General features: G+C 39.4%; 2 protein-coding genes across 4 annotated transcripts in view; both read right to left on the bottom strand.

Moving 5' to 3' along the window:
- Positions 1-4,049: 4,049 nt before the first annotated feature.
- On the bottom strand, positions 4,050-7,509 carry LOC112140431 (muscarinic acetylcholine receptor M1-like). Its single transcript, XM_036217216.1, has 5 exons — positions 7,431-7,509; positions 6,724-6,860; positions 5,924-6,219; positions 5,297-5,817; positions 4,050-4,879 (listed from the first exon to the last, which is right to left on the bottom strand). Exons 1-5 carry the CDS (start codon positions 7,507-7,509, stop codon positions 4,275-4,277), a joined length of 1,638 nt encoding a protein of 545 aa, XP_036073109.1. The 3' UTR covers positions 4,050-4,274.
- A 2,147-nt stretch (positions 7,510-9,656) lies between these two features.
- Positions 9,657-12,700, bottom strand: part of ryr2a (ryanodine receptor 2a (cardiac)) — a 122,978-nt gene continuing 119,934 nt past the window's right edge. For 2 of the 3 annotated variants that reach the window (XM_024263394.2, XM_024263396.2), the window contains 2 exons: positions 12,226-12,277; positions 9,657-11,378 (listed from right to left, as the gene is read on the bottom strand). In XM_024263394.2, coding sequence (XP_024119162.1) covers positions 11,283-11,378; positions 12,226-12,277 — 148 coding nt within the window. In that variant the 3' untranslated portion in view covers positions 9,657-11,282. The remainder of the gene's footprint in view (positions 11,379-12,225; positions 12,278-12,700) is intronic. The other variant, XR_004949793.1, reaches the window with a different exon arrangement.

Below are 12,700 nucleotides of genomic sequence, written 5' to 3'. Positions count from 1 at the left end.
TTGCTTACCCTCCCTCATGAAAGAAGAGGCGTCGATTCCTCTCAGTTCTTATCCCCTCCCCTTTAAAGAAGAACCCCTAACTTCATTAACCCATGGTGCTTTTGTGTCCCTTTTTTTTTGGGGGAGCCTCGGTGCGTGGCTGCAGCTCAGCCCGCCACAAGGATGTTGAAATGTGAGACCATCCTACATGTGCCATTTTTAATTTTAATATTACCATTTTTCATCCTGCAGACCCTGAAGCAGATCCTGACCACTGTGTTTGACTGCACTTGAATAAAGTTTCTGTGATCAACTCCACCAGTGTGCTGCCTGATGCTCTTCCTGACTGTTCATGGGCTGATGTTCATGCAGAAGTGTGTGTACATAGGGATCCAATATATTTCCTTTATGTCCTGCATCATGAGAAAAATGCTACAAGAACATGTTAAAAACATTAAAAAACACTGTTTTGATTGCAGTGGGTCTTTAATTATTGTTAAAATTTGAGGTGGTTAATAGGAAAAGACATGCTTTTATCTTCCCTCAAAAGCAGATCCATGTTCCACTTTAAACAATCTAGTAAAAATGATCTGGACATTGACTCAACACATAAATATTGCACACTATGATCATCAGTCACATACGGCATCTGTACGGCAAGCCATGGAGCCGAAAATTCCTTGGATTAGCAAAAGAAAAGAAAAGAAAGTAAAGAAAAAGCCTTTTTGCAGTTAACACCATAAAAAAAGAGTTCAACTTAGTGTGATTTATTATGTTTTTAGTCTTCTCACTATGATTATCAGTCACATATGCCATCTGTACGGCAAGCCGTTGAGCCAAAAATTGACTGGATTGGCAAAAAAAAGAAGAAAAATATTTTTTGTTGTTAACAACATACAAAGCAGTTCAATTTTGTGGAATTTATGATGTTTTCAGTCTGCACAAGATGGGAGACTTACAAATGTTCAGCTTCCTTCAACTCATAATTCATTAAAACCCCGGCTCTTTTTTTTCTTCTCCTTTTGTGGTATTTTAGCACACAGCTGTCAGAACTTCTGATCTTGTCTGTGGTTGATGCTTTTGTTTAAACAGGTATTTTAATCACTTTATATCAACAATCTCTGTGTCCTGTGTATATACACAATCCGTAACTAAACACTGCTTTTTATGAGCACTTTTTATCTTTAGTGACAATGCACTAAATGTTGCCTACAGAACGCAGAAAATTCCAACAAAAAAAACCTACACATTTTTGCTGCATAAATCTATTATTTTTAGTTCTGAAGATCTTCATATAAAAACTTCTACTTGTTACTGTGTTGAAGAGCAGAAAAACTAACAACTCATTTTGAATGACACAAAAAAATTCAACATTTTCTAAATGAATGATTTGGCTTAAAGGCAAAACTAAATGATTTTAAACTTTTGTTTAAAGTAAAACGTACTGCTCTCTAACGACCTACCAACAATACAAAGATTTGTTTTTGTCAATTAATTATTGGAGTTGTGTTGGTAAAATATATACTAGTACATTTTTGTGTGTTGCATTTTTTTATTAAGAAAAGCCAAGATTTGAAGATTGATCACCAATATGCCAAATAGAGTCACAGCGCCCTGCAGAGGCCACAAATGGTAAAAGATGGATTTTCTCCAATTTTTACCACAGCTGAATTGAATAAGAAGCCATGAGTAGAATTTTTCTATGCCATGATTAAATCCATGTGACAATTCATGTAAGAATTTGATTTAAAAAAAAACACTGAGTCCAATCAACACAAAAAACTCCAAAAAGGGCCGACGGTTGTCCTTTAGTATGATTCTCACTAATCTTCCATCTAAGCAGGACAGGTTTATTCGTACAGCAAAATTCATACACACGATGTCTTACAGGACAAAAAATAAATTAAAAACATGAAAAAACACTTTAAAAACAAAAATTCCTCAAATTATATTAAAATCCCTTTAAAAGATGTGAGAAATAATCTTTAGTGTTGCCTTTTGCTTTCTTGGTAATTAGATTAAAAATATGAATAAAGTTTTTGCTCTTTGGTAAAGACTCTGACGTTCCAGCTGTGTCATGACCCTTTTTGAACAAGAATACAGTGGCTTCCCTAACATGAAGAGCTTTGGGGCTGTGCTACGTATGGAGTGCTATTGCACTAACAAACACACAAAGACTAGAGATCAGGAGGTGTAAAAACCACTTGCGCGCTGCATGATCGCCACAATCAAACTGTGCCATCTACGGGCTCAAGCGTGTGCTTTCGGATATATGGTCATCCACGACCTGGTTCTGGAAGAAGATGGATGGATGGGATATACTGTCTATAGATTTTAATGAAAAATTTGGGCATAAAGTTCATATTTTTACACTACTAGTCGTTTCAAGTCAAGCTCACATGTTTCTAACGCTTCAGGTCTGCCCACCGACCCTCTGGCATTGATATTACCGGCGCACCTCAGCCAGTGAACACTGATCGGAGACGGCGTGAGTGCTCTGTTTCAGCTTTGTATATTTCAGGAGTGATGTGGTGGAACCACCATGTCTTTCAAGAGGGTCAAATGTTTATGTTCAAAGCTACACTGAAAAAAGTGAAATATTGGATCAATTAACAAAAGTTCTACAATTTGTTACAATATACATTTTGGATTCATGGGTAACTGGACAGTTCATCCCCTCCCCCCTCGCATTCCAAATAGGAAGTACCCGCCTGTCCGAGAAAAGCCAAAATCCAACAGACTTCCATTGAAAAATTAACAGCTATTGCTCAGTCACACTTATTGCCAGAATAACCATTCTTGCTCTGAATGTCTCTTTTTAACATGTTTTTGAAACCAGTCACTGCTTTACTAACGTCATCTGGTCCCAAAATGGCAAAGCCTGTACCGCGGAAAAATGGCGACTCAAGTTACTTCATGTTGTTGTAACCAGAGGAAAGGCATCTTCTAATGGTGATGTCACAGCCTTGCTCTGTCCATCTCTATATATGTCAATGGTCATGCCTAAGAACCCACACCATATTATTAAGCTCCTGGTTCCCTTGGAAGTGAACCATGGCGTCCTGTACACCAGCCTTACACCCAGCTAACTGAGCCATCCAGCTGCATGATATTCAAGAATGACATAAAAATACTAATTTATATAGTAAAATGTTTGTGTGTTATAGAGCATTATTACTCAACCAATATAGAATAATAGTTTTACAACCCATAAAGATCATATTGGACAAGGTTCTTTAGTTCTTTTTTTTACATGACCATATTGTGCTGGTGGCCCTCACAATATCTAAAATGTTCAACAACAAATCAAGGCAATATTTTTTCTCATTAGTCCAGTTAGATTGTAGGGTTGGGGTGTCAAACTCAATCGTACAGGTGGCCAAAATACACTTTAGGTAATGGGTCGAACAAGATAAACATTTATTAAACTAAATTGTTAAAACGTTAAAACTTTTAAAACTTAACCTTTTTTACCATAAATATTCATAAAAAAACAAGCAGGAATATTTTTCAAAATAAGTCATCTTAAACCTTAAATAACTTTCAGTATTTTACCCTCTATAGTAATATATTTTGTTAAAATTATAAAAGCTAGAAATAAAGTAAATGTTAAAAAAAAAAACAAATTTATTTATTTGTCATTTTATATAAAAAATAAGCTTATAAATATCCCAAAAGATTAAAATATCCTGTCAAAATTATATATTATACAGGAAATCTCCTGGCGTTTGGGAAGGCGGCTGACACACTGTATGATGGGATTTGTAGTTAATTACGAAGTGATGGTTGACAATACATTAGGCCTGCTGTCAGATCTGGCAGCGCAAGGAATTGTGGGATATCGTTCCCTTTGCCTGTCTGGGCGGATTGGAGTTTAGAAGTAGGTTTTGTTGTCTGGCTGTTTTACTCCCCAGTTATTTTATCCTGTTGTGTTACCAGTCATCAAATTTTCTGAAAATGCTAAGTCCTAATTGTTCATTGTTCCCAAATAAATGACTTTACTAAAGTGTGTTGTTTACTTGTTTACCTGTTTAGATGAGTGTACAGAGCATAAGATACAGTAAACTCAAAAAGATGACTGTATATCAGTGGTCACTTTCTAAATTAAAAAAAAAAAAAAAAACACATGAATTGCCAAAAACTTTCCATACTTTTCTTCTAACAATGATTGTTGTTACCAATCATGAGAGTCTCACACTGAGCAGAATGAGATTTCGTTTTAGCACGAGGTCTAGAATTGTCTCAAAACTGTCTGTTGATCCATAAATACTGATATAACATGTAGATGAAAATGCTTATGATGAAGGGAGTTGATGTCTTGTTTTGCGCATGTTCTTCGTTTGAATAGCTTGTCTCTGATGTGGGTGAGGCTTCTTTCTTCCGTTCCACCGGCACATCAAAATGTCCCTGAAAGTTGTCCGGAAGGTTTTGTTACACAGAGCGTAGCACATGGGGTTCACCGTGCTGTTCACATAACACAGCCAGTAACCAAGAGCCCAGAGAGTCTCAGGGATGCAGTTCTGACAGAAGGTATTGACCAACACCATGATGTTGTAGGGCAACCACGTCATCATGAACGCCAACAAAATGGCACTGAGGGTCCGAGCCGCTTTCTTCTCATTTGCCTTTTTTTCATTCTTGCGCTTGTTAATCTCCGTTTTGGCCCTCAAGGCAAACCGTTTGGCCAACGCCGCGTCTTTTATGGTCATGGTTACACCTTGTCGGTTGGATGAAGAGGGGGGTGAACCCTGTTGGCTTTTGATGGTTGATCCTTGCTCCGGATCCTTGTTGTCTTCCTCCTTTACAGACTTCTCAAAATCTAGACAAACAGACAGACAGATGAAACGAAATACCTGTTCGCTACAAGGAGCCACTTCTACTGAGAAATAAATCGCTATCACTTAGTCATTGTATTTGTCAGAATAATCCTTCTTGTTCCGATACTTTTTTCTTAACATCTTCTTGCTAATACAAATTCTTTATTCTTGCTATTTTTTTCTTTATCACATATTATTAAAGTTATAAATTGACCAATCAGATGTCTCAGTAAAAGGATTTGATTGACAGGTTCTACTGAGCCCGCTTTCAATGGAAGGACTTCCAACAAGCTCATTCATGATAAGTGCCAGCAGTTGCCATAGAAACATTGACTCAAACCAACGTTGACCCATCACTGGCGTCTGGCTCCAACGTGGGGAAATCTAAAAATGGCAACTGAATTAGCTTCATTTTGCTGGAGTTAGAGGTAAGGCATTTTCGATGGGTGATGTCACACCTGCCCAGTCCAGTTCAGTATATACAGTTAATGAAATGGTCTAACCTGTTGGCGATTGAGATGTATCATCAAAATCGGAACCTCTCGGATCCCCAGCAGGGCCATCCTGGTGACACAACTCTCTGGATGAAGACGTTCTTACAAGGTGCAATTTGACCGATGGATTATTCTGGTTGGGTTTTATACTTCCACCATCACGTCTTTCACTCCCTTCACTTACAGTCTTGTTCTGGTTGGTGCTTCCACAAGACCCTTTAAGACTTAGCATGTCTTTGGCTCTTTTCTCTGTCTCCTGGTAAATCTTCCAAAACAGAAAAGCCATGACAGTCACTGGCAAGTAGAAGGCAGCAATGGCGGTGCAGAAGGTAGTGATGGGCTCAGTCAAGAACTGGATGTAGCACTCCTCTGGCGGTACAGTCCGCTCACCAACGACATACTGCCAAAACAATATAGCAGGAGCCCAAAGAATAAAGGAGATGGACCAGGCTAATCCAATCATTGTCATGGCACGCTTGGTGGTGCGTTTTGCTCTGTAGGTCAAGGGTCTGGTTACAGAGAAATATCTGAAAGGACATAAGAAGTAACTGCTTCAATGTTCCAAGAAATAGAATAAAATTATGCTGTATGAAATGAAAAAAAATGTCTACAACATGTAAATATTTCCGCTACCTGTCAAAACTAATGACGAGAAGGTTCATGACTGAGGCGTTACTGGCCACGTAATCTATGGCCAGCCACAGGTCACACAACACTGGCCCAAGTGCCCAATGACCCATGATGATGTAGGTGGTGTACAGGTTCATGGACAAGGTACCAATAATCAGGTCAGCAAATGCCAGACTGAGCAGGTAGTAGTTGTTGACCGTCTTCAAGGTCTTGTTCATTTTGAAGGATATTAGAACGAGGATGTTTCCGACAACAGTGATGACAGAGAGAGATCCTGTGAGGAAGACAATAATGATGGCCTGTAGATGAAGAGGAACCAGAAGATCAGGTCAGGAGGAGATTGATACACATAACAAACACACACACACAAACATAGGGGCAAAAAATTAATTGGTAATCAAAATTTCTCAAGTTGTCCCACTTGAAACGATGAGAGAGTTCTATAATGTTCCCCATAGGAACAATTCAACCTTCAGAGAAAAAAGAATACAGGAAATCACATTGTTTTTCCTGGATTCTTTTTTTTACATGATGTCTCTCCCAACTCAAGTGTATCTATGTTTATAAGTGCATCTATATTTACTGTATCTTGCCTGTAAAAATCTCAAGCCATACATTTATAGAACTCATCCGTCATTGTTTGAACAACAGCAAGAGTTCAATGAGACGTTGTCTAAACCGACACAAATCTGTTCATTCAGACTAGAATTCAAAGTTTCACCTGTTTTATCTATGAAGTGTAGACACTTCTGAGAGATCATCTGAACATTCTGGTGTTTTATGGAGTCTCTTAGAGCAGTTACCTGCCACAGAGGGTCTCCTCCAGATCCATTTGTCTTCTCTGTTGGCAGCACTGACATCCTGCCACCAGTGACTTCTGTTTCATACGGTTTCTTCCTTTGAATGCCATCTGTAATGGCCAGCTCCTGGTAAGGGTCACCTTAAGGTTTTAAGAAAATTAAACTGATCATTGCCAACACATCCAAAATTGTGGATGAAACAATTAGGGTTTCATACTTATTTTTCGTGAAGTGATTTGGTTAACCTGGTTTTAGGTTGATGGGGTATGTTATATAAAAAACTAAGGTTTCCATGAGTGCCAACTCAGCACAACTTGGTATAGCTTGACTAGATTTGAGGGGGATTTCACTGTGTGGCATACTGTGGCTAAATCATGTATGCACACACTAAGACCTGTGGTCTGTCAGAAACAGCTGGAGACTGTGGTTTGTGTTTAGTCTAGGGCTGTCAGATTTGTCGCGTTAAAAACGCATTAATGTGACACGTGCTTGACGCCGACAATTTTTTTGACGCATTAATCGCGGACTTTCTCATATGTGCCTTTCCATACCGCGCGCGGGCGTCCCGCCCCGTAACTCACCGGCTGCTCTCACTCGATCACTGGCGGGTCTCCAACCACCGAGCTAGAACCGACCCGGCGCTAGGACCTGGAGAGCTCCTGCACCCTAACCCGGCTCCGGTTCGCGTCCAGTACCACGTCTGGTGGTACCGGCTCGCGTCCAGTACCACGCGTGGTGGTACTGGCTCGCCTCCGGCGCCGCGTCCCGAGAGCTGTGGACCCCCGACATTCCGAACAGCAAGCGCACCGGGGGACGTTTTAAATGTTCTGGAGGTTTCAGCGTGATCCAACCCCAGCATAGCGGTCTGTCTGTCGGCATATTCATCGTGAGCTCCGCTGGACACGTCGCTGCATCGAGCTGCAGCCAGAGAACGCGGCGGCAGTAACAGACTGTCAAACTATCCACAGTGTATCCTGCTTTTCTCAGTCTTTAATGTTTTAAAAAACAAAAGTTAATTGGAAATGATAAATCTCTATTTCATTTATTACTGCAGTTCAGCAGAGGAGGAAAAGATTTGGTCCTGACAAAAAATGAACATTAAAGTATTATGGAAATTTTATTTTTGATGTTTTTTTAATTTTATTTTACTGAACGTTGATTGAAGTTTTGAATTTAAAATGCTGCACTTGGGCTTTTGTTAGGCATTTTATGTTACAGCCTTTTATTGTTAAGAAAGTTTATCTCAATATAATAGTACAAAATAAAGTATTTTTGATATAAACTATATATTTTACCATTCTTGTTTTCATAATTAATGTAGAACTGCTAAATTCCACGAAGCACACATTTTTTCCTTAAAAAAAGGCCACATTTTAATATGCAATTAATCGCAAGTTAACTCTGGACAATGTGATTAGTTGCGATTAAAAATTTTAATCGCCTGACAGCTCTAGTTTAGTCTCTTTTCTACAATCAGCTCATCCTCATTGGGGTGGTGCTTAGATATAAAGGAAAGTGGCAAATACTGGCATACAAGTTGAAATAGCTTAATGTGGATTTTGTAAATAATGGCTTACCGTGCGAGTGGTTGACGGACAGATTGTAACCGGTGCTTAGGTTCATAGTAATCAATAGACATCTGGAAGATGACAGAAAATAATATTGAATGGTAAAATACACATATATTTTTTGAATTACCATCTTATCATGGTAGATGAATGAATTCTGAATGTCTTTAAACAAGGGACTGTGACCTAATCCTAATACGTACTGATACCTCTTGTTTTAGATTGGGAAAGGAGGGCTGTTGGGACAGTTCACTGACTTTTCCTGATATTAAGACCTGGATACATGGACCTCCCAGGCAAGGCCATCCCAACCCTCTCTCAAACTCAAACACTCTTTCAGTGAAGACAGGAGAATAGCTTCTGAATACGACTGCAGTGAGGTCAGTTCTGCTCCAGAAACCAACAGCTGCTCTCATCTTGTGTCCAAACAGTAAACTAAGAAACACAACTTAAAAACAAATTTCCTTTAAATGCAGACAACACTCCAAGAAAAAGTAACGAGGTTGAATATCAGACTGTTTGAAGGTCTTCTTTATCAGATCCCGATCATGGCAGAAAATTGTCATTAAAAAAGTTATTTTTTACTCACAAACTCAGATCTTTCTGGAATGATGTGCTGCAGACAGCCTTCAACGGAGCTCTGAACAAATCCAGCATCTGAGATGTTGATGGTTCATGAGAGGGGGAACTAGGAAAGGGGGGGGGGTTGTTCTCTGAAGGTTTCTCCCTTATGACCATGTATGAGAAAAGCAGAAGAAGGGCTGACAGGTAAAAATGTCTGAGGATCCCAAATAAAGGTTATTGGAAAACCACCAACTTCCTGAAACATTTACTTTCAAACTGTAGTTTTTTACTTTCAAGTAAAAAAAGTCTATTTGTAAGGGCAAAAAAGTCTGGAATACCATATTGTTTGTCTCAGCCTATGTTAAGAACTCTTTTCCAGGTAGTTTTTTGGTCTATATATTGTTAAAATGTTTGGATGAACGAGTACACAGTTTCTGTGGTAACAGACTGATGCGATGGATCTTCTGGAACCAAAATCTCTGGTGTTTTATGCAAAATTTAATAAACTTTAATAAAGTAGTACACTTAAAACGTATTTTATCCTGTATACTTGAGTATAAGTAAGTAGACCACAAACGTGTATTGTAGGATGTATAACTGAATACTTCTTCAGACTAAATTGGAATATCATAAATTTACAATATATAGATGTACTTTAAGTATCCTGCCTCACTTTTACTATAGACTAGTATACTTAGAATATTTTTTGCTATGGGTAAATCAACTTTTATTGGTACAAATGTTTTCCTTACATGATTCTTTGTCCGTATTTTCTGTTTTCTGACAAAAACAAACTGCAATTCACACATGTATAAATAAAGTTTTATTTTGTAGCTCATGCAAATCCATTCATGTTCATGTGTTCATAGAAGCAGCAGCAGCAGCGACGTCTCCAAAGTCTCCATGATGCTGTCTGCACACGGCTCTCTGATGGGGAAACCTTTTTTCTCGTGAATCAATAAATAAGGTCGGCGTGGGGATTTGCAGTCGTACAAAAACAGCATGAATGGTGAAGCAGGAATCGCTCGCACCCAGCATGCAAGTCTGCAGTGTTGCACGGCCGTTCGCTTGAAGGTGCGCGGGCAGACTTGTGATCAAAACACCGACAGGAAACTGCACCTTCAAGACGGGACGTAGAACAGAGCAGCGTCAGTGCAAAAGTCAGCTCATGAGTGAAGATCTCAGTTCGTGTCATTCTGACACAAAGATAAGCAATACTTGAATGTCTCAGCTATGTAAGCATGTTCTTCTGCCCCCTCCCTCACCTGAAGGAATATTGCTTAAACTTAAATCCTTTAATAGAAAACATCAGTTTGAGGAGAACAGGCTGTTTCCTCCAGCGAGAGATGCAGTGAAGATTGACAGAGACGGCGATGGTTCTTCATCTGGACAGTATAACAAACATCTTCTGCAGTTTATGGGCGGCATAGAGCAGTTAATGCATTCATCGGAACCTTGGAAGAAACATGCAAAAGCTTTTTTTTGTTGTCAATGTCAGTTTAAAAAGAGCATCTTAATCAGTCAGATATTGCATAAGATCCTGAAAGAAAACCAGCGTTCTTCAGCACCTCTGAGGGTTCAAACGAAGTCTAGAAGGAAACCGTGAGGAGCTGCAGGGGCGACGGCTTTGAGAACACCTCCTTGTAGGTTCGTACGGACATTCGGCAGAAACGTGGATCTGTTCAAAGGGGTTTTCTTATCCATGCACCGAAAACATCAGTCTATAAACGTCGTGTTTGTGTCCTCCAACAGTGAATTCTGGATGTTTATGGGAAATAAAAGTATTTTGTGCTGTTTTGGATGGAGAGAAAATGAAAACAACCTGCAGGACATTCATCTATCAGACGCATGCTGGTTTTTCAGACGTTTCGTAAGGAGGAGGAAGCGGGTCGTGGAAGGTGTTGGTCCCAGTCAGCAGATCCAACAAGATGTTTGAGCTGGAACAATTACAGAAAGTATTTCTAAGCAGTGATGGACTGTAGGTGGACGTCAGCTTCCATTAACAGTTGATTCCTGAACATAAATATGGACGCCTGCAGCTGCTGGGTAGCTTGAACTGGTCTGGACTTGGCTGAGTTCCCAGGTCACTCAGGTCGGTTGGACCAACTTGACTTGAAAACTCTTGCAGTCCCTGATGTGAAGCTTTGTGCAGTCGGCTTGTGTGTCTCCACTTCTTATCCTGTTTCTGTGCTGAACATCAAGTTCTTCTGACAATCATTTCTTTTTTTTTGCATGTTTAATGTTGAGGTGAAAGGAGACGAGTCTTCAGAAACTAGAGGAGCTGCAGGTCTGAGGACGAACGGCTGCAGCCAGCTGAGCATCTGGAGGAAGAAGCCGGAAGTTTCTGGACTGGGAAGTGGCTCACAGTAGTTGTTGTGGGGGTGAGAAAGCTGCAGAGGGGGAGGGGGGCGGAGCTGCTATGACAGCAGCTCAGTTGAGTTGATCCTCGTACTGCTTCCGGAAACAGTCGCCGGCGGGGAAGAACTCCCAGCAGCGCTCCTGGTACATCTTCCAGACGTAAGACTCCTGAAAGAGAAAGCGAGGGGGCGGGGTTAAAGTCAAAACTACAGACTGTTCTACCCCTCCTCACTGAAACCATGTGACTGATGTCATCAGAAACCAGCTCTCATAAAAAAACTAGAACCTTGAAGTGCAACAGGATCATTTATGGAAAAATGTTTGAATTTATCATTTTACTAAAAAAAATAATTAGTGCCAGTAAATGTTTTTAACTGCTTCCATTTTGTTTGTCCAGATCATCCATAAACTCTTAAAAAATGATTTGATCCACAGAATCAACCATTTATGCCTCCCAGCAGGTCATATTAAATCTGCAGAATGCAGACAGACAGGTTTATGCTGCATCGTTGGGACTGTCTACATTTTTTACAACATATTATTGATTTTTATTGATGTGTGAGACGTCAATATTCAAGAAAAATCTTCACTTTTAACAGAGAAAAGCTGCGACTTGAGGGTTAATATTCAGAAACATATAACATTTTAAAGACCTAATAAATTATTTAGATTTCACAAAATTAAAAGAAGAATGATCCAAAAACAAAATGTTGGCTTCATTTTAATTTGTAAGTTTTTTCTATTTTCTTGTATTAAAATATGTTAAAACTTCGGGGTTTAAAGCAAATAAAGTGGAAAAATAGAATAAGCCGCCTCTAAATTGAAGTTGTGTTATAAACCCCAGAGTGTGTGTTTATGTGTGCACATTTGTGTGTGTTATTTGAATGTTTTTGTGCATCATAACATGCAGCTTTGACACATTATAGAGCCTAAAACTCAAGAAAAACAAACATTTTCTTTGTACACTTGTTACAGGTGAGTCTGAAGCTGAGCAGCTTTGGAGAGGCGGAGTTACCTGGCCTGTGTGCTCCGTTTCATCCTTATTGATGAGATACATCAAGAAGAATCTGAAACACAAATCAGAAAACCACATGGAGATCCGTAGAGGTGCACCTGGTAACAGAGTTCCTGCTGAACAGAACTCGAATCTGTCTGAAGTTTAGATGCAGACATGTGGAGCTCTACATTATAGTCTGTAAAAAATGATGAAAACACAACAGTTTATGATTCATAGCTGTTGTTAAAAGCAGAGGTGGAGGCCATTTTTCTTTTTTCATAAATAGATTAGTTGTTTCTTTGGAATTCTGATCATGCCAGGTTCACTAAATCTTCATAAGAACACCTGCTGAAGACAGCTTTATCATTTGGTTAATTAACCTCTTACTTATGATGACTGTACATGAGAACTGGATTTTCTAAACAGTAAGTACCTACTGGCTCCAAGAAGCCAAAACCCCATAGACTTCTACTGAAAAAGCAACAATTCTATT

The sequence above is a fragment of the Oryzias melastigma genome, linkage group LG19 (genome assembly GCF_002922805.2).
Source record: "Oryzias melastigma strain HK-1 linkage group LG19, ASM292280v2, whole genome shotgun sequence".
Lineage (NCBI taxonomy): Eukaryota > Metazoa > Chordata > Actinopteri > Beloniformes > Adrianichthyidae > Oryzias > Oryzias melastigma.
Note: the sequence above shows the minus strand (reverse complement) of the source record. Positions and strands in the feature narration are given on the sequence as shown.